Source organism: Ammodytes marinus, assembly GCF_949987685.1.
Source record: "Ammodytes marinus genome assembly, chromosome: 17".
Classification (NCBI taxonomy): Eukaryota; Metazoa; Chordata; class Actinopteri; order Uranoscopiformes; family Ammodytidae; genus Ammodytes; species Ammodytes marinus.
Window position 1 is genome coordinate 14,381,673 of NC_137221.1, and position 24,793 is coordinate 14,406,465.

At 40.4% G+C, this 24,793-nt stretch overlaps 2 protein-coding genes across 2 annotated transcripts; both read right to left on the reverse strand.

Annotated features, from left to right (window-relative positions):
- Positions 1-1,012: 1,012 nt before the first annotated feature.
- On the reverse strand, positions 1,013-19,158 carry LOC307264446 (uncharacterized protein). The gene is made up of 25 exons (XM_080045857.1): positions 19,101-19,158; positions 17,869-18,017; positions 16,330-16,431; positions 15,625-15,673; positions 15,454-15,534; positions 14,663-15,313; positions 14,490-14,567; positions 13,627-13,763; positions 12,839-12,928; positions 12,695-12,752; positions 12,424-12,569; positions 9,846-10,464; positions 9,625-9,746; positions 9,423-9,536; positions 8,380-8,437; positions 7,654-7,785; positions 7,455-7,523; positions 6,541-6,873; positions 6,373-6,456; positions 6,134-6,267; positions 5,883-6,017; positions 3,472-3,529; positions 3,306-3,386; positions 3,084-3,179; positions 1,013-2,992 (listed from the first exon to the last, which is right to left on the reverse strand). Exons 2-25 carry the CDS (start codon positions 17,998-18,000, stop codon positions 1,227-1,229), a joined length of 5,325 nt encoding a protein of 1,774 aa, XP_079901983.1. The 5' UTR covers positions 18,001-18,017; positions 19,101-19,158; the 3' UTR covers positions 1,013-1,226.
- A 94-nt stretch (positions 19,159-19,252) lies between these two features.
- Positions 19,253-24,398, reverse strand: LOC307264447 (uncharacterized protein; the record flags this gene model as incomplete). Its single annotated transcript, XM_080045858.1, has 12 exons — positions 24,285-24,398; positions 24,142-24,199; positions 23,971-24,051; positions 23,660-23,715; positions 23,488-23,559; positions 23,350-23,374; positions 23,226-23,255; positions 22,793-22,861; positions 22,575-22,711; positions 22,256-22,375; positions 19,425-19,479; positions 19,253-19,302 (listed from the first exon to the last, which is right to left on the reverse strand). The coding sequence occupies exons 1-12, from the start codon at positions 24,342-24,344 to the stop codon at positions 19,253-19,255; spliced, it is 813 nt and encodes a 270-aa protein (XP_079901984.1). The 5' UTR covers positions 24,345-24,398.
- Between the last annotated feature and the right edge of the window lie 395 nt (positions 24,399-24,793).

A 24,793-nucleotide genomic window follows, 5' to 3' on the forward strand; every position in this document is an offset into this window, starting at 1 on the left:
TGCACTGGGTCAATTCTACCCGCCCAGGAAAATGAAATATTTTCGAGCAAGTTGCTAGGCAACAACATTGTTTGGGGTTCCGCGATCTGACAACTGTACGTGCAGTCATTCATAAACTCAATATTGCCACCATGCTTCACTGTCTTCAAAGTGTACTGTGGCTTGAATAGGGGCCGCAGACAGTTTGTCAGACGACCCCCAAACACTAAATTCAAGCCACGGTACACTTTGAAGACAGTGAAGCATGGTGGCACAGACATCATGTTATGGGGATGTTTCTCATACTATGGTGTCGGGTCTATTTATCGCATACCATGGATCATGGATCAGTTTGGTTACATTTAAATACTTGAAGAGGTCATGTTGCCTTATGCTGAAGAGGAAATGCCTTTGAAATGGGTGTTCCAACAAGTCAACGACCCCAAACACACCAGTAAGCGAACAAGATCTTGGTTCCAGACCATCAAGATTAACGTTATGGAGTGGCCAGCACAATCCCTGGACCTTAATCCAATAGAAAACCTATGTGGTGACATCAAACATGCTGTTTTTGAGGCAAAACCAAGAAATGCAGAGGAATTGTGGAATGTAGTCCAATCGTCCTGGGCTGAAACACCTGTTCACAGGTGCCATAAATTGGTCGGCTCCCTGCAACACAGATGCTCAGAAACACAGGTTATACAACTAAATATTAGTTCAGTGATTCATAGGAAAGCTAAATCTTCATGCATTTTTCAGTTGATACAGTAAATGTTTGAGTTGTAAAGAAAAATGCAGACACTGCTATTTTTTTAACAGTATAATATTCCTTTTTATTCACTTTCTGTAAAGATGAAGAAACATTTGACAAAAGTTTCTTCATATTTGGATTTGGAATAGAATGTGCAATGTCCCCAATGCATTTGCGTGTTTGGAAATAAAAGCTATGATAAGGATTTTGATCTTGCCTCACTTTTTTAAACACAATGCTATTATTCTGAACACAACTGTATGTCATCACTTTTATAGCATCTTCTAACACAGGCATTGGTTCTGCTGCTTGACACGGACACACACACTCCTAAGTCATTTATTCTAAAAATGCGCACACAACACAGCATATTTTACAATTGAAGATTATTAAAAGAATACCTATGCTTTTTTTTTAAACGGGATACAGAATCACTGTATTACTGTAAAAACTGGTAGGTTCATGGGAAACTGGATGAGTGGCACTGGCCAAAGAGCTACTGCAAAAAATTATGTTGTGAGTCGTTGGCTGTAGTGGTGAATGGACCAGAGAAAAAGATGCCAGCCTCATTGGTCCAGTTGGCATCTCCAGGAGCTGGGGCTAAGTAGTACGGCTGCTGCATTACCTGCTGTCGCTGCATTAGCTGCTGCTGATTTATTAACTGCTCCTGCTGCCTTCCCAGACCCACCCATCCTGGTTGCATTGGAGTTGCTGAACTGGGTACGAATGATTGCAGACTGAAGCTTTCCTGGTTTGTGTAAATCATGCTTTGGTATATACCCATTTCAGGGTACCCAGCATGTTGGTGCAAACTCCCACTGTATACAGGAGGGTTGCCTGGGGTTGTGTCACTAGAAAAAGCTTCAGAAGGGAAAAAACCTGAATGTCCTTTTCTGAAATAAGCCATTTGACTGTGCTGAACCTGCCCTCTCGAAACTGCCAGCTCAGTGTCATTGGGGCTTGCTGTGGTGACAGTGCAGAAACATTCATCGACCTGATTATCTCTGTTCCCCTCAGTGCGGTCCTTTCCATTATAATCACCCATTAACTGCTTGTTAGAGGGGTCTTGCCTGGGAGTTATGATGGAACTTATGGGCATGTGTGTGACCCCAGTGCGTTCAGCCTCTGTGTTATCCCAATGCTGTTGTGTCTGACTTGTGTTATGGTTGGTGGCTTCGCAATAGAAAGGAGAATGATTGCTCTGCCTCACATTTCCAAAGACACTCTGAGCATTGATGCTTCTGTAGTGTTGAAGGTCGCTAGGGTCAGCAGAGCTGGCCGACAGCAACATGGTAACTGCTTTGGCTTCAGAAGCTGTGGACAAAAGGTTGCCCTGCATGAAAGAGCTCCCAACATATGAGTTGTTGGCATTAGGGGTGACGAGTTGGTTCTCATGACCCACCACTAAAGGAGCAGCTGTTGAAAACTTGTCCTCAGATGAGTAAGTATAGGGCGGATTTGTTTTTACTGTAGCCGGCAGTACATCCCACCTTTTTATTCTGTTTGGCATTTCAGAGCAATTCTGCACGCCCTTTGGATCCCATCTTCTTTCAACACCGCTTTGGGATGAATTTTCAGTGCAGGAGGTAGAAGTCTCAACATTATTTGGCTTGGCTATGCAAGAGTACATTTTTAATTCAGACCTCTTCTCGTGCACCAGAGCGATTAGCTCGTCAACCATGGATTGGTTTTGTTCATCATATCCAGGTCCTGTGTGTATGTCCTTGGGAGACAGGAGGTTGGAGGTTGAAAGAGGGTCAACCAGAGTGAGCTCAGAGGCTGATTCAAGGTTGGTCTGACTGGTAGGCGGCAATGAGCTGCACGCGCATTTGGCTGACAATTGGTCCTCCAGTTCAGGGTTTTTGGTGCCAGGTCTGACCAGATCGTCAACAGCTGGCCTCTTCCTGGTTTGGAGGCATTTATCTCTGGGAGACATTGACAGAGTTCTAATGATTTTAGGACTGATAGAGGAAGATGGAGATTCAGAGTACACCTCTGTGGTTTTCACTTGCAAGTCGGGGATAGGCATCTGGTGCTGAGGGACTCGTGGTTTGAGTTCTGCTTGCATAGGAAGACTCTCGCATGTCTCTTGGGGACTGAGACATGTTCCCGTACCAGGCAATGGAGAGAGAACAGGATCTGCCTTTGAGGAGAAACTGGTCACATCTGGAGGACTCACGATTTTTCTTTCTTGGACCCTATCCAAGTCTCCAAACATCACAGTCTCTTCTAACTGCTGCTTTTCAGTTGTTTGCCCTGCTTCTAAAAGAGACAGCAGAAAAGGAAAACTGTAGTTTAATTGAGCTTCGAAAAAGGAATTATTAAACATTTTAAATAATGTGATCATTAATACCATTGTCACTTCTCAGTTCCGTCAATTGTGCCTGTGGTGACAGTCTCTCCTTGGAAAGAGATTCCTTTAGACTCTGCCAGTCCTCAAGCTGCTGGTCTGCACAACAGAAACCAAATAGTATCACTCATATACCCATATTCTGCCTGCATCAGTCACTTAAGTTTAGCTGTGCATAAAAATGAGACACAAAAATGCCCCTATGACTGGGCTAAAGGGACTCACCCTTTTGTTGTGGAGCACTGGAAGGTTGAGATTTGATGGTCAATTTCTTTTCTGTCTTGATGTTTTGCAAAATGTGTATAGCTACAACAACAAAAAAGCACGTTGAACTGTATTCTCTAACAGACAATAAAGTGTGTAGACCATTGTATGACAAGCTTGCTATTACCTTCACGGAATGGAGCTGACCCAACACAGTCATGCAGCTCTTTACTCAGCTGTACACACTTTGTGAGAGAGGGAACACAAACATAAACAATTAACATAAGGGATGTGTATTCCAACTTTTTTTAGATAAAATATATTTTTGTGCTTACCAAAAAGACAACAGATATATTTAAATACACCATTAATCATATCTTCCCAAATAATTCAGAGCACATTTGGGAACCATCACCCTATCGCGGTGGAGAGGTCTGTGTGTCCCAATGACCTAAGGGCGGTTTGTGGAGCCTGGTGCTCCTGGTAGCGACTCCCATGGAAAATAGTCTCAGGCGAGGGGCCAGACTATAATGGTTTATAAAGACTTCAGGAAAATTCAAAGAAGAGAACGAGCTACCCTGCACAGAGGGACCCCCGCCTAAGTCTAAGCTCCAACGCCTACAGGTTGTGGGAGGAAAACTCTGACTGTTGTCTGTGCATGTGTACCGAACAGGAGCTCAGACGATTTGGCCTTCGGACTTCTGTGCTAATCATGGACAGTCCATCATGAACACTATTGCCCCTTTCACACCGATGCAAAATCGGAGCTAGTTTGGAGCTAGAGCCCAGTTAGAGCCAGTTTTTTGGTTTCACACCGCCAGAGAGCCGGCTCCGGGCTGTAACAACTGGTGCCATGCCCTGCTCCAGGATTGATCCTGACCAACTCAAACCTCATGCCCGCCATATTTAAAAACACAGCTACTACAAGAGGTTAACACAACATAATTACCACACGTATCAAATCGACCGGTGAAAATACACTGTATGGGTCTTGTTTGGTTAACAAAGCAAAGCGAGAGGCAACACGTGTAAAAATGAGACTTATCCGCAGCTGTTGTTGTGCTTAAAGCTAGCGCTAGCTTTAGCGTTTACAGTGACCTTGTTCTCTTGCCGGCTCTGGTCGGCGTGAAAGGCTCGGTAATAGGCTATGACAAGTTTTGAACTGGCCCCAGCACCAGCCCGGAGCTGGCTCTTGGTTCCTGTTGGTGTGAAAGGGGTATTTGTCAGAACTTAAGGGTGGTCATAAGTGTATGAGGTACCAGATTATCCTAGGTCGATTATCGATTTTGTGAAAGTAGGCAATGGATAAGATGACAATCAGCTTTTTTTCTCCCCTGCTCAGAGTGTTCTCTCTCCCAGCCAGGGCTGTACAGTGCGACAGTTTTGATCGCATTTGCTACTGAAATTGATCACGTGCGATGATGAATACAAGTCCACTCGCACTAATGCTAATGAGGAGAGGCTGTCTTTGAAACACAGAAGAGTGCTGCACAACACTAGCCGGACTCGTACATTAACACTGTCCAAATGCGGTCTTAGGCGAGTAAGTTATTGAGTCCACCCTCCACTTTGGCTGGTGAAAGATATGTGTTCTTGGGATCTGTGCTCGTGCGGCGATTCTAGCGTATAAAAACTTCACCAACGGTAATAACCGGAAGGAGACGGCACATTACCGCAGTTAAGTTAGCGTGTGTGCAAACAGAACATTTCCTGTGCGCCTTCACATTAAAAGCCTATTACTAGCCAAACGTGAGTTGACTTTTATTTTGAAGCCGGTAAGAACAGGAAATTAGCGCTTTACAGCACTGTAGTGCTCTAGCTTGAAAGGCAACTCATTCAGCTGCAGAGAGCAGTCAACAATAAATAAATAAGCCACTGAAAAGCTTCTCCCAACACATTCACAACAACCTATTTAATTTATCTTAAGTTGTAGCACAAAAATAAATTTGGTAGCACACAAAGTAGGCTATGATCGAAAACTTGCATAACCTTAACCCTTGCATTTCGCTCTAATTACCTTTGAGCATGTCATCTTGGTCTCATTTGAGATTCTCAATTAATATTATATCCTAGTGTGTGCAGTAATAATTATAGAAGAATGAATAGGGGTGCACTGATTGCAATTTAGACTAAATAATCTAACCTGCCAATTGCAATTTTTTGCTGATTCAGAATTATTTCTCCCCGTAAAAATATAAAAATAATACATATACATATAATTATTATATTTATAATAATAAAAGTTTTTAGAAAATGTCCTTCTGTTAATTAAAACCAAACTTTAAAACATTGAACATATCCTATTAAATAAATAAGTATACATAAATATATATATGTATGATTTTTTTTGCTTGCTAGCACCAGTGCTACCACCTAAAAAAATAAGCGTACAGCCCTGCTCCCAGCGCATAAAACGCCTAAAAAAAAACGCCCGAAAAAAACACTCAGTGGACACACTCCCGAGCGCGCAGCCAGCATTTAACGCCCGAAAAAAGCGCTAGGTGGACACGGGTCCTAAACCAGTAGTGTGGGTGAACTTGGAACGTGAGCGAGTGACTCAGTGAAATCCCTTGCATGAAACATGACCTAATAGATTACCTGCACATCCACGTTGTTGAAACGCTCTTGCTCTGAAAGATGATGGGCAACTTCCTCTAAAAGCACCCATTTGTGCTTTTGCTGCACATCCTCTTCCCACCAGAACTCGGACAGTAAATGATTGTAATCCCTCTGCTGAAAGAAAGAAATGTTCGTATCATAAAAAAGAAACGTGGGAGCAAATGTTAAATACTTCTGTATGAGGAATATAAGGTGTGAGGTTTTCAAAGCATTACTCAGATACTACTCACCATGCAATTAAACAAGTGCTCAAAGCTGACTATGTGTTGACAGATGTCATTGAGGAGGAGTTTCTCACTGCAGCTCTCACACAAGAAGAATGATTCCTGAGACGCCTCACGACACATCCATACAGAGCCCAGACCTGATGAAGACAAGACGTATTTTAACATACTGTATGCTTTTGTGACATGATATCAATTAAAACGAGTAAAAATGCTTTGTTGCAGAAGGATTTGGGCACACCCACCTAGGATTGTTTCAGGATCCCGTCCCCTCACCTTCAGGTATGTCAACACATCACTGCAGCTCTGAGTTCTTTCTGCCGTGACAGCTGTACAAAACAGAATATACTTGTGTTAAATAACTACCAACAATTAAATTGAAAGCACTGGCTCAATAAATGCTAAACACCTACCTATTGAAATCCTTTGGAGTTCTGGTAATGCACTCTGGTGGCTTGGCGATGTTAATGGTACATGCTCTACACTCTTGCAGGATCTGGATGCAATCTGTTGTTCTGTATTATCTGGGGCAGCAAAGGTGAGCGGGTCTGGGTCGAATAATTTTTCAGTTTTCTGAGTGCATTCCAGTATGTTGTGTGAATCCTGTAGCCCTGGATCAATTCCCTCCTGCTGTCTCTTCTCAGCTGTCTCTTGGGACACATCAGGGGTGTTGGGCAAACGGCCTGAGGATTCTGAGTCGGAGCCAACAGGATTCGCACAACCCTGAGGTTTTTTGCCTTTGACTGCTGGGATGGGGGGATGAAACAGATGGTAGATGGGATAGCTTCACTAAATGAGTGGAATCAGATCATTATTAAAACAAAACAAATATTGCTAAAACATAATAGTTGTCGTGGTTTGTTCCACGCCTCTGGCCACTTCCCTGTCTCCAGCCCCTTCCCGCAGTCTCCACACACCTGTACCCACTAAGTTCCCTGCCAGTTCCACCCACCTCCTCACCTGCTCTTCATTAACTTATAAGCTACACACTACATGAAGTAAATCAATTTATTTTTCTGTGACGACTCTTCTGTCTTGTTTGCCGTTTGTTCACATGCCTTGTTACTTGCTTTGTTTACCCATTTAGTCAGTCTGTTCCTAGGGTTCGCCTTCGCCACCCTCACTTTCGCCGGAGCTGGCCTCCAGAGGTGTTCTGCCAACTCAAGACTCCTGAGGTATCCTGCTCTGACCCTCAGTGTATTCTTCGACAATTTTTTTTCTCTGTGCCTGCTACACAATCCTAACAATAGTGGCTAAAATTGACATTGAGTAGTGGAAGAAGTGTGTGTTGCAGGCACCAAAGCCAAATGAAAGGCTTTGTGCTTACCAGGGTTTTCATTTGCAGGTGTGTCTTCATCCATAGCCTGGAACTCAAAGTTCCCCCGTTTAGCATTGACTAAATAAAGAAATACTTTATTATTCTTGCTGGAAATATGTGAATCATAATAAACTGCTGGAGAATGTGTCATTACACACAGATGAAAGATACAGATACATTTCTGCTTAGAAATGATGCTTGCATTTACCATCACCTGGGCTCGAAACATCACATGGACTAGTGACGACAACTTGCTGTCTCCAAGCCTCTGCAGTTTCGCTTGTGTAGAATGAAGCAGGCGAGCCTTTCTCTCTTAACATTACTGGGAGCTTTTCTAAAGCTGAAAACAAGAGCAAGAGAAATCAAGATATTTAGGGGATTGTATGACAATACAGTAAACAATCCCCTGCAATAAAACTGAATAAAAATCTCCATTGTGTATGATTTTCCTGAAACGGTAACTTATCATGTCAAATTTGACTGAATACAAATAGAATAACACATTAATAGAGTATACACCCACACACACACAGTTAAGTTTCCTCAAATGATTGGTATATATCTTGTCAGCATTAAGTATTATGTTAGGTTACTTAAATACTGCATCAAAGTTAAAAAAATATGTGTTTAATTCTGTACCATCAATGGCAAACAGAACAAAAAGCATTTTATTATTGTTAGTTTTTCGTCCCAAGTATACTGTATTTTGATTGCTTTCTAAATCAAAGATACTTTTCCCACCAGGATTTAAAAAGATGAATCTGCAGTATTGTTTTGTCGCCTGAATCATGTCTCAGACTGTTAACTCTGTCGCCTCTGGCCCCACCACTGTTGCTTAACAGTGCAACAAAGCAGAAGGGGTGCTCTTGATAAACCTTCCACTTTTGTCAGTCATGTAGAATTAGATTATGAAAGGATATCAGGATATCTTTACCTCTTTTAGTCCCCATAGAAGACAGCCGATTGTACTCATCTATCGTCACTTCTATCCTCTAGTAAAAAGAAAGAACAAAAACACCCAAACAACAGGCATTAAAAACAAGCTGCACATTTTCAAATCAACTTGTTTAACTGATGCTGTCTCTGATGTATACGTGTGTGCTGGAACAACAAAAGGTACTGCGGTATAGTTAAGACAAAGAACATCTTTGTTACGGTTGGGTCTGGAGGACACAGGCGCAGAGACAGTGTGAGTAAAAGAAGATTTATTTTAGGAGAAAACCAGCAGGGTGTTAGGACCGGGATCCGGGGAGGGAAACTGGCTGGCATGGGGGTCCAGGGAGAGAGCAACGGGGCAAGTCCAGGGGGCTGAGTGGAAGCAGGCTAGAGCGGGCAGGCAGGAGGGGTCCGAGGAGTAGTGCTGGAGAGCTAGGGCTGGAGCTGGTGGCTGGAGTCAGGCCGGGAGAATGTGTGAAAAACAGAAGCTACAATCTGGCAGTGTCTGGAAGGTAGGCCCGGGTATAAGTAGCGCAGTTGATGAAGATTGAAGGCAGCTGCGAATGTAGTTAATTGACTCCAGCACACCAGGCTCCACCCCTGCAATTAGCTCAGCACACAAACACAGGTGAAAAGGGAAAACACATATAAGGCCAAGGAGCCCAAACGGGATCATGACAATCTTAATCATTTCAAACAGTCTACATAAAGGAATAAGGTAGTTATGAAGTTGACATTATGTAAAATGTACTGTAAGTGTAAACTACAACCTGTAGTTTGGTCTGGCTGAGCAAGACTACGTACAATATTATATATGAATATAAATTAGCTTTTTATTAACTGTTCTCACTTTAATCCAGAGTGATCATCCTACTGAGGACCAGAGGCATGAAGTGTTGTACAGGAACATAACTTATGGATCTCTTTTTAAATGGGACTTCTTGTACATATTGTATCACACCATTAGAGCAGATCAACAATCACACACTAAGAGGTTCTAATGTGGGCCTTTAAATGTGAGAGAAGATTCGAGCATGTCACCTGGCTGGAGAGGGGGCCAAATTCTTTTTCTAGCGCTGACAGGTGGGGCAGCAGCAATTCCCTTTTTCTCTTCAACTCAGATGGGTAGATAATCCAATTAGGGTGCCACATTTTCTAGTAAGAACATTAAGAGCACACATTTAACATCTGTAATAAGCTGTGCTTTGTAAGCACCCAACATTTTCAACAAGAATGCACGCACCATATAGTTAAACTGGTGCTTAAAGCTGGTCAGGTGACTGGAATCTGCCAACTTGATTGAACACAGCCGACAGTAGACTTGCTGCCTTTCTTTACAGGACACTACAATCAGCTGGTCTACTCCTGTAAAGTAAAGACAACAATGTACACCACTGATTAGAATCAAAAGAGACCAAAGCAAACAGACTGTATTGAGGGATTTGTATGAAGGAAAATACACACCAACTTTGGGCAAGCCTTCACTTGGCTTTTTCTTATTTGCTGAGGTACATGATGGCTCTGCGGATGGATTATTGGTGTCAGACCTGACAGACATGAGCTGGATCAGATGGGGAGCACCAGGTGTGTCCCCCTCATGAATATGATTTTCAACTTTGGCAGTTGAACTCGCAGACATATCTGTTTGCACAGCCTTGGCAGAGGAAGTGGCTACAAAAGATTGAGGCACAGATCTGTTTTCCATTTTAGATAAAGGTGCAGTGCTGCAGGTGGCTCCACCCACCACTGTGGATTGAGAGTTAGAAGTGATGGCAACTTTATATGAAGTCTCAGTGACTTTGGTGGTTGCATGCCATTTGACTGCAGTTTCTTTGGATGTGGTGGTTGATGTAGTACAGCTGGAAGAGGTGGCTCTAAGTTTGGAGATGGGTGCAGTAGAGTTGCAGGATTTATAAGTTGACTCCGGCGACACTGTGATCTGGTTCATTTTAATATCCTCATTTGATTCCGGGAGGACTTTAGATGTTCTGGAGGAGGGTTCAGTCATTGCAGACATGGATGCACAAAGTGAAGGTGGCTGTGTCTCACAGTCTTCTAAATCAGCTATTCCAATTTCCGTCACCTTTGAAATGAAATGATAGAACCATATTTAGCAGACTAGTCATCTTTCAGCTGTCGAAGAGCTACTCTACAAAGCAGTCAAATAAATGCATTAACATGCTAACTTAATTTATTATTTTATGATATACCACACCATGACACCCTCATCATCTTCTCAGGTCACTTGTTAGTGTCTCTGTCGACAGAGAAATGCTGTATTGTGTTATAAACATTTACTGTCAACATTTGCATTGAAGTAGTTAAAGACCTGATATAATTGTCTTATATAAAGTTGTGTCCCCCGCCTTATCCTTTGTAAGACAGAAAACATGTTTTGTTAAGAGCATTTTTGTCATGGCTCACGGCACGGCAGCCTCTCCTTCTCCTCTGTGTGTGTTGTTTGTTTTCCCTTGTCTATCTGTTCCTCTTGTTCTCCCATTTGTTTGTCTCTGTGTTGGCATGTGGGCATGGCGGCACTCCTGGGCAGACTGCACCAGGTGAGGATCGTTGGCTAATTAGACCCTCTCTACTTACGCCTCTGGACTCCAGTCATTCGGCGCCAGATTGTACAACCTACCAGAGCGGTAATGTTCCCGAGATCAAGATTCTTTGTTTGTTGTTTTCTTTCCACATCTCCAGTAAGAGCTAGTTGTTTACTCTGCTCTCTCTTTCCTTCCGTGCTAGTTGCCTCCGCCGTTCACCCGTTCAACTTGCCTGCCTGCAGTTTCCGGACTCTCACCAGCCCATGCTCGCTACACCCCTCAGCCATCCAGTGCACCTGCCTGTCTGTACGGATCCCCAGGATTTAATAAACATTGTTCAAACTGACTTCCTGAGTTAGAGTTCTGCTTCTGGGTCCAATCCCCAAGTTACACAACAATTTTAGTCAGACGTCTCAGTACTGTTCCTTTTTAGAAATACTTCTGCTTCCTGTGAACCTTTGAACCACATAGTATTGAGAGAAACTGGCTCAGGCACAGGAAACAGAGAACATCCTGTACATAACACAGTCAATTCTGCAGCATTCTTGCTGTATGTATGGATTCCTTGCCTGCAATTAAAATCTACTGACTTTGAACTGCCTGATTCCATCGCCCTATTGAAACTCTTGTGTGTTAATATACAGCTATTGAATTTTGTTTACAACTTGTCAGTGAAATTCAAATAGCTCATTTATTAAAACACAAGAGTTTCAATAAAGACATCTGAGTCAGGCAGTTTCAAAGTCAGATAGAATGTTACTTGCCACACCTTGTTACAAGATTGAGTGGCGTATGAACAGAAGAACACAAGCTTTTATCCCCAAGATGTGTGTGTGCTGTTATTTTTGAAGTACATGTGTGTGTAAACCAACTGTGTGTGTTTGTTTCACAGAAGATGTTCTCACAGGATACAAGAGTAATAATTCATATATTTTCCAATCAAGCAATGCATTGGGAGTTTTAGGGAGTTTACCTCCAATTGTTTCCCATGAACCTTTAACCATGTGAACATGAACACGTCATATACCGTATCTGTGTAAAGCCAAAATCTTGGCTCTCTTAAATTTACTGGGACAAAGTTTACAGCAAACAGCATGGATGTTTAAGCATTAAAATGTAATACAATCATAGGGAAATAAACTTTTTCTAGCACATCTGTTCTCCAAATGTGTTCTTTATCGTGTGTCTTCCTTTGGTATAACATGTGAATGTCCCCTAATTGGATTAATGGGATCAATAAAGTCTGATAACATTTTAAGTATCAATAAATTGAGTGGATAAAAAATACCTTGTGGGACTAAAAATAAGCTCAGGCAAATTCATCCTCGTTACAGAGAGGAGGGGAGTTCATTTAACAGGTCTCTTTGTGGTCACAGCTGAACGATGAAAAAAAAGCAAGGACTAAAAAGCTGAAGTGAAAGAAAGCAGGAACTAACCAAACTCAAAAACCCATATGCCAAAATCACTTTCTTTGTCTTTATTTGTCAATTTTAACTGACCTGGAAGTTATCTGTGATGGAATAGACCTGATCTTGGGGGGGAGCTGAGGTGTCCACACGTTGAACACCAGACACATCTGAGGTTGAAGGGAGTTCACGGCAACTGTCCTTCTCAGCATTCTGAAGTGCCTTCACTGTCTGTATGGCTGTATAAATGTGATGGAAAACATGAAGGAAATACAGTAAAAGTTCACACTTAAGAATTCACCTATTAATTGAACCAAATTGGCTTTAACAAAACAAAAATTTCTCAAAAGGAAAGAAAGATCACCTGATTCAAAGTTTTGTTTTAAGATGTTGTTGTACATTTCTTCGTCTACATCAACAACCTGGAGCCCAGACATTAACAACAATCAGTAAAAACCTAGCATTATCGTGATAACCACTTTCACAAGTAAAATAACTAGACACTAACCTGAGCTTTTCCGCATCGATTATCTTGTTCAAATGAAGCGGCCCATTGTCTGATTTTCATCTCTGGTGGATGTGGGAGTTTCAGTAATTCCTAATGTCAGAAACATACACAGGGGATGGCATAACATTTACAGCTAACATTTGCATTGAAGTACTTACATTTTTATAAAGTTGTGTCCCTGCTGTAACCTTTGTCCCTGTAGCCTTAGTAACTAAGGATTTTTCCACAAGGGTTTTTCCAGTCTTGCTTACAATGCATATTTTTGCTTCTTATCACATCCTCACAAGGTCAGGAGTTAGTTAGAACTTGGGAAAAGACTCTGCCTATGCATAGTTTCTACTGATAGCCAGCAACATCCAGACAGGATATAATTTGCACCTGGATCCCTGTGCAACGCACACACATATGCACATGCACACGCGTATACCAGAAAACAGCACACAAACTTCGGGTATAAAGCTTTGTGATATTCTGTTTGGGTTTGGTCAATTTCTGTATTACATCTGTGATACATGTAAATTGTCTCCTTGATCAAGTAAAGAGATCTGCTGACTCCTGAAGGCTTACTTCTGACTCTGTGCTTTATTTGAAACATTGTTAACAGTTTCCTGAATGATCGATTATAATAATTCCAGTAACAGTTAGCTTTGTCATGGCAGCTGTGTGCATTGCTGGTGTTTGTTCCCAACAACTGCACTGAATTGACCAGTTGAAGAATGGAAAGTATAAAGACTCCCCCATTTCTAACATGCAAAATGATCAAAAACCTATTCATCAACATTACTCACCATCAGGTACATCTTCTGGTGTTGAGCCCCAGTAACATGGCTGACGATGTCCCTCTCTGGGAGCTTCACAGAGCAGCACTCGCAGAGGTAGATAGGGTTGTGCTGATCACAATAGCATTCAAAAATTGCATCTAAGCCTGGGAGAAATGTTGTTATTGAATTAATATTGTGTCATCTATCTTCTCCCTGGCCAGAACATTTTCTTAATTGAACTAATTATTTAAGGTTAGACATGGCAGGCAAAACAATCTTTTTTTTCAAGCACTGGTCAAGAGATTTTTTGCTATATCATTTCCATAACATGTATTCTTTCCCACTAGTAAAGGTAAAAGATCAAATACATTTTCCATTATCATTCATATCACAATTCTGAAGGTTATAACAGAAGGATTTGTTAATTTGATGTTAATTGTCTGAATTATGATACATTTTAATCTTAAAAACCGAAAATGCATTTGTATGACCTGAAGCCTACATATTCTTTTTGATACATAACATGATAAAAGGCTCTATTCAAAATCTGTTTTGTAAAAACTTTTGACCCTTTTATGTTGTTAAAATTCAATCCAGATTTTTACTCTGGCTTTTTTAAACATCTACATTTTTAGTTTTTAAACAGATGCAAATGTCACATTATTAGTTAGATATTACAACATTTGCATATGTATTCTAACATCTCTGAAAAAACAATAGTACAAAAAATAATTGTGTTAATATAAGTTATCAACTGGGAAAGTTCATGAAAATAAATAATATAATTAAAACATTCCACCCTATTCACCACCATTGTCTCGCCTTCATTTGGCAAAAGTCAAACAATTAGCCAAATAACATCCTATCCGGAAATCAAACATTGCACTGACCAACCACAGGCTCTCTGCTGTCCCTCTTGACGTACTGCCACAGTTGATCTGCTTGTTCATGGTTCTCGTCAAAGGACTCTGTGAAGAGAGCCACACATACGAGCACACTCAGCCATTTTCACAAAAACACTAAGAAAAACGGTCCACAGACTGAAATACAGCATTTTCTATACCTTCATCCTTTGCATTCTTGTGACATGGTTTGCCACTTTCTCCCTCATCTGTGGCGGCTGCCTCCTTTTGTCTGTTACTTGGCAGGTATTGGGGTTCTTCACACGTTGCATCTTGTTTGGAGGAGAGCCGATGCCTTTTATGGCCAATTTCTGTCGCTATTTCCTGTGATGTTTCAGAGAAGCTTCTTAGCCTCTTACTTTCTTTTTCTCTGTTTGTGCAATTCTTCAACTGTGTCGGGACGTCTTTGCTGCTTTTGCCCCTCTCTTCTCCAATCTCCGTTCCATCACTTTCATTTGTGTTGTGGCAGCCTTGTATGGCCTCCCCACTTGGGTTTCTCGCTGTAGGCTCTTCCATCTTCTCCTCCTTTATCGCCTGGTATGTCTCACAGCCTGCATTTGTTATCTCCTTTGAAAATGTGGTCTCCGACTCTTTTTCTTTTGGTGCTGGGGTCTTTGTGTCGAGTCCCTTTTCTGAAGTTTGTCCACTTTCTACAGAATCTGTGATTTCTGCCTTAACTTTAGTCTCAGTCAAACTCGTTTCACTCAAGTCTGATTTTAGACTGGTAATCTTCTCTTCCATCATCCCAGTGATTTTCTGACTCCTGCCTCTCACATGGTCGTTGTCCGCGTCTTTCAAAGTTTCTCTGGGGACTGAGATACATATATGACATTCAAAAAAACACTCAGAAAATATATAAAATAATTGAGAAGGTAAAGCGATTAGTAGCAGTGGAATTTTCAGGAAGTAAAGCATGACAAAGTCTTCAGTTAATATATTTGGCTTGACTTACCCAGCTTAATTTTAGGAACTATCTGGGGTACAATATTTCCATTGCCATTTCTCCATTTTGCAGATTGCACGATCATAAATGCTAGAGCAAAAGAGTATTAAAAATAATCAAGAAACCAATTCCAAGTAACACATGCCACTTTGGAACAATCATTGCAGCACACATACTCACCTCTTTGGTAGGGGCATGGGTCCCAGACTGGCTTGTACAACTTGATTTTCTTAGAAGGCAGAAATGTCCAAGCATTAGCAAAGGTACTGATAGGAAAATATTTCCTGTGTTCTTTTAACCAGAGTTGAAGAAGGAAAAACAAGTAGAAGATTTATTTCAAAGCTTAAAGATTTATTATCTAAATTGAGTGAGCAGAAACATGTAGGCCTACATGGAGCTTACTGGTTATCAAAGAACATCCCCAGTAAGACTGAAGACAAAATGGTGAGACAAAGTGTTATATGGAAACAAATACATTATTTCTGATTGCTTGACTATGTGTTAGAGGCTGGCCGATGACGTCTTCTTCTTACTGGTCTTCATAAGATACATTTCATGGCTTACACTACCCTACTAATAAGAGAGGTGAAGGGAGGGTGCGGGGTCGTTGCTAGGCCGGCTGTCATGTGCTGGCTCACCCCACACAAATAGTTCTCCCCTGACCTTGGTCAAAGTATCTCCTGAAACGGCCTGCCTCTGTATATATAGTGTTGATATGTGCACTTACAAATGGTGAATGAATGTGAAGTTAATAAACATACAAAAGTGTAAAAGTGTGTTTTAAATTTAAAAAGCACAAGAGTATAAAATTAAGATTATTCTCACAGTACATGGCTAGAGGAGATGCAACATGAAAATTATACAGAAATGTCTGGTAAACAGTACCTGCATGGGTAATATTATGTGAATACGAGCTGCCTGTTTTGCCAAATCCAATAAGGTCTCTGCATCAGTGCTAGAATTCAGCGAGCCTGGGTGAAAACGGTCCTATGCACACACACACACACACACACACACACACACACACACACACACACACACACACACACACACACACACACACACACACACACACACACACACACACACACACACACACACACACACACACACACACACACACACACACACACACACACACACACACACACACACACACACACACACATTGAAAATGCTGTCCTTTGAATAGATTTATTCAATTCTTAATCATCCTAAACTCCAAAGACTAAATGGGGCAGTGAGTGGGAATGACATGCAGAGCCGGATTCAAAATGGGTCTGCTGCGACGAGGACTGACCCTCATTGGGGTCCGCTCTAACCACTACACCACGAGCACACCCCAATATTTTTTAATACTTCTAGGGCCGGTTTCACAGACATGGATTAAGCCTAGTTCTGGACTAAATTGTACTTTCAATGGACATTCCATTCAAAATTCCATTTAGTCCAGGACTAGGCTTAATCCATGTCTGTGAAACCGGCCCCTAATGTATTTGTATGTCTTTGGCCAGTTGTTTGCATGCTTACATAAAAGATAATTCCGTGTTTCTTAAATGTTTATATAAATATTTATATATTTATTTATCTGGGATGTGCGTGAGTGATCGTTTCCTCGAGTAGTCCTCGTTTCAAATAAACTCGAATGGTGAAAGAGGGCACTCAAGTTTTTTTTGTTTTTAGTGTATGCTGGGACCCTATATGTATTTTAAAATGTTTTTACGTGTAGGTCTACAACCCAAAACAGATAAAATTAGGTTAACAAATAAAAATATTGTTGTGCAAGAAACTGAGCTTTGTATTAAAGCAGCACCTGCTGATACCTGCTGATGCCAGCGCATCACATATTCTCTACAGCAGGACTGATTTCAAATGCTCTTTTTCAGGAATATAAGGGTATGGGCACAAGTATGGGCAGCCCAATTTTTTCTAAACAAATTAAAAGGTTCTTCCGGTAATTGGTCAAGGACACTGTCGGATTTACAACTATTTATTCTGCTTTGGTGAGTTAATTATATATTTATTAAAGTGTACTATTTAGTTTGTATGCTGCTTCTTCTTTTTGCGATGGTGACTTACTTATTTAGTTTGTTTCTACAGTCCATGCAATTTATTTATTTTTTGTCGTTGCAAACCTATACCGTTTTGACAAAATTGAGTCAAATTAATTGTGACCTGTGGGCACTCGTGGTGTAGTGGTAAGGCGTCCCCAGAGACTAAGACCTCGTTGCAGGTTATCTGCATGTCTTCCCCTCTTTGCCCCATTTCAACTCTGTCTCTCCAAATCCGTCAAATGAAGTAAAAAATAGCTAATCTTTAAAATAAGAAAATAAAAAAGTGACCTGTCTAGAGAGAGAGAGAGAGAGTGAGTTATGGCATTTCTTTGTTTTGTATGGTTTGATGAATCAAAATAAAAACACTCACTAGGAATTCTGCGACATGTTCCCAACTGAACACATGAGTGTAGCATTCGTCGTATGACAACCTCCTCTGACAGAGAGAACACAGAAATCCCACTTCAGTGGAAGACAGTCGTTTGACACACAGGTCAAACATGACCAGGAACTCTTGACCTGCAACAATGGGGTAAAGTCAAAAACATCTATATAGCATATTGTGGTCACTGAAATATAAACTTCTCTAGTGCAATGCAGTTGAGAATAGGTATTTAAATACCAAAGGCACATTGCCTTGGAATCCAACAGCCTTTAATATATTATACACTGCCTGGCCACAAAAAAGTCACCCCCTGGATTTAACTAAACAAATAGTTAAGAGAAAACTGCAGTGATTAATATGTATGTGTCAGTTGAAAACAAGTTATTTAACCCTAACTGATGCAGTGAATAGCTTCTTATTTCTTAAACGATCATGTAGGAAGACATATTCTGTTGTTGCGGAAAAGATGTTACTCTGTTTCAGAAGGGTCAGGTTATTGGCCTGCATCAAACAAAGAAAAGGGAGATTGTTGAAACTACTAAAATTGGTTTAAGAACTGTCCAACGTATTATTTAAACCTAGAAGGATAGTGGTGAACCATCATCTTCAAGGAAGAAATATTCTCAGAATAATCTTCAATGGTCACTTAAAGGTTTGGTGAAATCAAATCGTAAAAAATCAACAGTACAACTCACGTAGTAGTGAAAGTATGAGCATTTCCACACACAATGCGAAGAGAACCCAAGGGATTAAGACTAAAGAGCTGTCTAACCTTAAAAAAACCTTAGCAGTTATGTGAATAACAAAAAAAGGCTTAAATTTGCCATGGAGCATAAAGATTGCACTCTGGAGCAATGGAAAAAGGTTATGTGGTCTGATGAGACAACACTGACCCTGTTCCAGAGTGATGGGAGCATCAGGGTAAGACGACAGATGGATGAAGTGATGCACCATCATGCCTAGTGCCTACGGTACAAGCCTGTGTGAGCAGTGTACAGTATGATCTGGGGTTGCAGTTTTTCAGGTCTAGGTTCAGCAACCTTATGTGCCATAAAAAGCTTATCAAAACGATGCCACAGCAAATCAAGCTGTAAGCAAAGCAAAAGGTGGTCCAACAAAATATGAGATGTGTCATTTTCTTTTTGGCCAGGCAGTGTGATAACACAAGCATATGCATTTCGGCATTTCGGTTTCTTTTCCTCTTCAGTGGTACTTACCGAGCAGAGGAAATCTCTCGTTTTGTTTTAGTTCACTGTACGTTTTACGCTCTGGAACTGCACGGATATGAAAACAGATAAAAATGCTCAAAATGAATGTAAACAAGGTAAAGGGTTTGATTCTTAAAAAAGGCTCAGAAAACATTCAATTACTAACCTTCACGCTTTAAAAGAGTGTGTTGTAGTTCAAGTCTCTTCAAAACTGTGGAAAAAAATTAAGAATGAGACAAGGAAACTTTTGGTAACTGAATAAAGTACAAAGAGAAAACAAAGTGAGCTTGTCTCTCCAACTTGCTCTGAATATGACAAAAGACCAATTTCTACCTTCAACAAAAGTAGATGGGATGGGAAGAAACATCTCGTATGGGATATCAAGTACCTGAGAAAAGAAAAATGAACAATTAGTAATGATTGTTTTACTGTGATAATCGTTATTTATCGCCTTTGTTGTAGTAGTAAATCTTAATCTTTGTATAATCTCCATTGCATGTATAATGATTACAGAACAGTGATACAATGATTTAAACCAGGGGTTTTCAAAGTGTGAGAGAGTGAGCCCCCCCTTAGAGAACAAATTCAAAAAGTTCTAAATCCCCGTGTGTTTTGAAAGATCTTTTAATTATTTCACACATTTTAAACAACTCTGTTCCTATTTTACACATTTTAAACGTATTTTTGAAACATTCTGAACATCTTTGTGCGTTTTTAAACACATTTTTTAAAACATTTTAAGATCTTTATCTAATTATGTTTTTGTTTTGCTTTTTTTAAATACATTTGAACATTCTGACAAACTTTACAATGGATACATGATTTGGGCATTTGGGATTATAAATCATATTTGAATTGGTTGTACAGCATATCACAAGCTATTCATTCAGGTATGTGATGGCCACCCCACTCTAGCTCTGTGGCCCACCTTGGCCACCCCAGTCAAAATTTCCTGGAAACGCCACTGCTAGGACGTGAACGTGACGTGATCAGTTAACCTCGGATTATCTCCCAGATGATCTGATTCAATTATTAGGCTATTAACTATCTAGACCAAAACATTGTATTCCTTTTTTTGTATGATAACTTACATTTGCTTATGATCAAAAACACAAACTTTAATATCAAAAACACAAACTTTTTTTTTTTCACATATTCATCCGCGCCCCCACCTGCCATAACTCTGATTTAAACAGTATGTTATGCATGATTAAAGAAATATTGATGTTGTATGTAACCAACAAAAAAAATCTAAATTTCAAAAAATAGGTTAAATATATAGTGTGGAAATCATAATGGAAGTATTAAAAGATGCAGTTGTCGGGTATAAGATTGGAACCTGGGACAGGTTGTGGCCCTGAGTCTCATCATGTCTCCGAACTAACACCTCAGAATCTTCTCTAAGACTACTGGAGGCAGACTGGATTCCTTTATAAACCAGAGAAAACTAACTAGACAAGCCAAGAGGGGGCAAAATCCATCACCATAGGCTTTAAAGGGATGTTAAGCTGGTTTTAGGAAAAGGGGAAGATTTGTCTGAGGGGCACTTTACACGACAACACGAAACGGTGCAAACGCGGAAAAATTCCCGCGGTTGCACTATATAATTTACAGGAAAAGAGCAAACGCAGGCATGAAACCGCAGGTTTTTGAGATCACCTCCCAGGGAGGATTTTTTGGAAAACTTAACGGTTTTGGTTTCCTGTAAACACCGAAACCATTTCCCCTGATAACGCTGACGTCACGGCTCCACCCTCACACATGCGTAGTCTATAACATTTGCTGTCAAAATACCCACAACACAAGCGAGTTATAAAGTTAGAAGACAACATGAACGGTGTCTCCACGGCACCATCACTGTGATCAGCGGAGAGTGTCGTGCAGCGCTAAAATATAGGCTAACACTCGCCAATTTAGTCCAAGCGATTACCGCAGTAAGTTATTGAGACCACCCGCCACTTTGGCTGGGGAAAGATTTGTGCTCTGCCTGTTTTTCTAGCTAAATAAACATGTGTCACTTCTATATGCCAGGGACACGGCTCTCTCTACATTAAAAACACTATCAGCGTGCAGCGGTTAAGCTAGCGGCTACTGTTCAACAAAAGGAGCATTAAGGCTACGGCTTCAAAGTAAAAGCATTTCACTGGCTAAACATTAATAGCATTTCACTGGACACACGTGAGTTGACTTTTATTTTGAAGTACGCCTAACAGGAAGGTATCCGCTCACGAAGCCCCTTCACTATCAGCAAGTCTTCCGTTTTTACGAGTTCAATGCGGTGAAATAAGAGGACAGAAAGCTTGTCTTTTACAATATTTGTAACCCCAAGCTTACACCAACCGCTTTATGAACGTTAGTGGCATTAATTTTCGGTTACAGTAAGGTTTTATGCATCAAATTGTACCGGAAGAGCTATCTACTAGGGCCTAGGCTGTGTCACCGCTGACTATTGGCTTGGCACTGCTGTTACAGCGATTTCGGCCCGTTTCCTCTGAAAACTTGTGTACGGGTGAAGATGTCAGATAAATTGTGTCTGAACGGGGTTTTTTTTTAAACCAAAAACTGGAAAACTGTCACGTTTTCACAGTGTAAAGTGCCCCTGAGTCTCCTTTCTCCACCCCAGTATGATGGGCATAAAAGCAGGCCACCTGGGAGCTCTGTGGGAATGCCTCAGACACCATTATCCCTGTTTACAATATTAAACTTGTTAACTAAATTTATTTCTCTATGATTGTATAACATTTTAATGCTTAAACATTAAGCTCACCTCACGGTGAACTTTGAACACCACCGGCTGTGAAGACATCATCATGGGACGTGACTTGAGAGTTGGGTGTATTACGTTATAACACATTTTGGAATATGGTTTAATCAAGTAAAAATATTATACTGAATAACAGATCTCTATAAAGTCAGAAGATGCTCTTCTTCCTGGTGTGCAGGGCTACAGGAACTGTGGACTGTTTAGGTTAGAAGTCTGCAGGTAAACGATCATTAAATCACGTTCAGCTAGTGTATGTATTTAGAGACACGCAGAAGGCCAATGGTGCGACAAACAGACCCTGTTTGCTGAAAGAATGCTGTCTCTACACAAGTGGTAAATACCTTGGTAAGGGGGAGGGGGAGGGGAAGAACTGCTCAACGTCCTTGAATTGGCCTTTTACCTTCATCATCATCTGCTTTGGTCCTCTTTCCTTTTCTTCTTCCAATGCCAATGACCTTAAGACTTCTATTCCCAGATGATACTTCCAGGCAAATGGGAGCCGCCAGGGATTCAGGTACAGCTAAGTATTTAAGGCAAACGCTGGTTAATACAAACCAAATTACACCCTGTTATCAGTATCTTAATATTTCTTATAAAAACAAAAAGTAAATGCTTTAACTCTCACACAAATGAATGATTCTGCTGACTCGCAAAGATACCTGGACGTGTGCCACAATAAACAGAAACCATTTCTGGAAGAAGCTTAAAGGAATGCTCACCAACGTGTGAATGAGATGTTTTCGGGAGTCAAAGTGTTGTTTGAGAGAGGACTCGGTGAAACAGTCCTCACAAGCAAAGCACACGTAAATATGTTCCTGAACATGAGTGCTGAAACACGTGACAACCAAGGGAACACCTAAACAAAATAAAAAATGACATCTTTAATTTGGACACTATGCAAAAAATACTACATAGCATAACAAGTGTGTCAGCTCACCAACAGGTGTTTGATTTTTCTTCGAGCTCTCCAAAATGTGCGTGTATAAGCCGAGTGTGCGCCGTATTCCTAACAAAGGGAATGAGGATTAAGAGAAATTGCTGGATACACAACAAAATAAACTGCAAGCGGACATGAACTCAACAAAACATTGGGCGTGTCTAAAACAGACAAGACAATAAGGGCTATTTTTGGGAAAATGAGATACCATAGATCATTATGAAGATAATGGAAAAAGATGCTGAAACTATTTCAAATGCAAAACTCATAACGTAAAGCTCACCCATTTGATAAAGTTGAGAAATTAAATGAATACCACATCTATATCTCTAAAGCTGACATGTATTAGTGTTTCCGGTATTATTTTTAAACTAATGTGTCAGGGTTGTAGCATATTGTTAAGGAAGGAACAACACAGGTACGAAAGGTTTACCTGGTTGGTCATGACTGTGAGCCTTTTCAGCTGATAGAAAGGGGGAAAAATTATCACATCTTATTTAAATTACATTAACGAATACGCAATATTATGAGAAGAGTGGTAGAAAAGTGTAAGCTACCTTTTCCAAAGAATTGATTCATCATCTGGGGAAGAACATTAGAAAATTGACCTTATGATAGCTGTTTCGTCTCATATCATTAAGTTTCACAAAAATCCTTTCATTACTTAATAGGAAGATATGAAAATGTTAATCTACCTGTTTGTGTTTGCCATCATGTGACACATGTTTTTGATATTGAGATATATCCGCAAACATTTGATTGCAGTCCTGCAACAGGGAGACAAATAGATATACAGTATAAGGTACAATGATAACATCCAGGCTATTGCAGTGAAAATATATAATTGGGATATTGATCATTTATTACCTGACAGCGTATTTTGAACGATAGTGCCACAGGGCATGTTGGCACAGATTGCATCACTGCCAAGAAAAAGAGTTGTATCCAGTTATTCATTTTAAATGATGTCCATGTTAAAATGCTTATTTAAATATTCCCAAGATACTGGACAAGCAGCCAAGAGATGATAGGATGTAGAATTGACCTTGTTCCAACAAAACACATAGTGGTTCAATTAAACTAAAAAGCAGAAGACATTTCACATTATAACAAACGGAAGACCAACAGCCTCAAACAGAGTTATCCACTGGACAACCTCCAACTAAAATAACACGTACCCAACTTTCTCCCTGGTTGGACACTTGTAATCAGGCTGCTCTTCATCTTTTCCTTTGAGATGGATTCCAGTTTCTTGAAAGCTACAATCCACCATAAACCTCAATTAGTAAAATATATTTCTGGGTTCCACTGAAGGTCCAAGTACAGAGGCATAAAAAATAAATACAAACCTTCTGCGTAACAAGTGAAATTCACCAATTCAAATTCAGCAGGCTCCAGGCTCACTTTCTGTAACAGAAAGCCATTTAGTTTCACATCAATACCAATACAAACATCACAAAGCTGCACTTGTGACTTTTTTGAAATATATTACCTTCATTTCAGTGTTTGCAGTGCCATGAATTTCCTCTGCTTGCTTTGCAAAGTCAAGCATTATGGAGGACGAGGTGTAGTCCTTGTAGCATTGCCTTGACAGCAAAGTAGAGGGGTGCCACGCTCTCTGCAAAGATTAAAACTGATGTGAGTAATAAAAATACCCCACAGGGTTATGGTTGGACAAAAAGTAATGCTTGCAGCCGTAGTGGATTAATTACAAAACCCGATAAAATGTTTAGTTAACAATAAACAATTTATTATCTCTTAAAGAAATGTTCTAATGTCTAATCTTTATGTATTTTCTTTGTTTTTAATATCTAATTATAATATCCAATCTTGATGTGTTAAATTCCCCTGTAAAGCACAGAATTGTGCGATAAGACCTTTTCTCCGGCTTCAGTGAGATTATTTGTTATTCTCTTTAATGTCATAACTACTTACGAAGTAACGAAAGATGTGGTCAAAGCTCAGGACATGTCTGATGATGGTATGGGTGGCCAAAGTTAG

Bases quoted from the DNA above. Each gene is read 5' to 3' on its own strand.
- LOC307264446 (XM_080045857.1), bottom strand. From the start codon at position 18,000: ATGTTTGACCTGTGTGTCAAACGACTGTCTTCCACTGAAGTGGGATTT. The intron at 15,314-15,453 runs GTAAGTCAAGCC...TATGTATCTCAG, and splicing joins AGTTCCTAAAATTAAGCTGG to TCCCCAGAGAAACTTTGAAA. The intron at 3,387-3,471 runs GTAATAGCAAGC...TTGTTGTTGTAG, and splicing joins GTCAGCTCCATTCCGTGAAG to CTATACACATTTTGCAAAAC.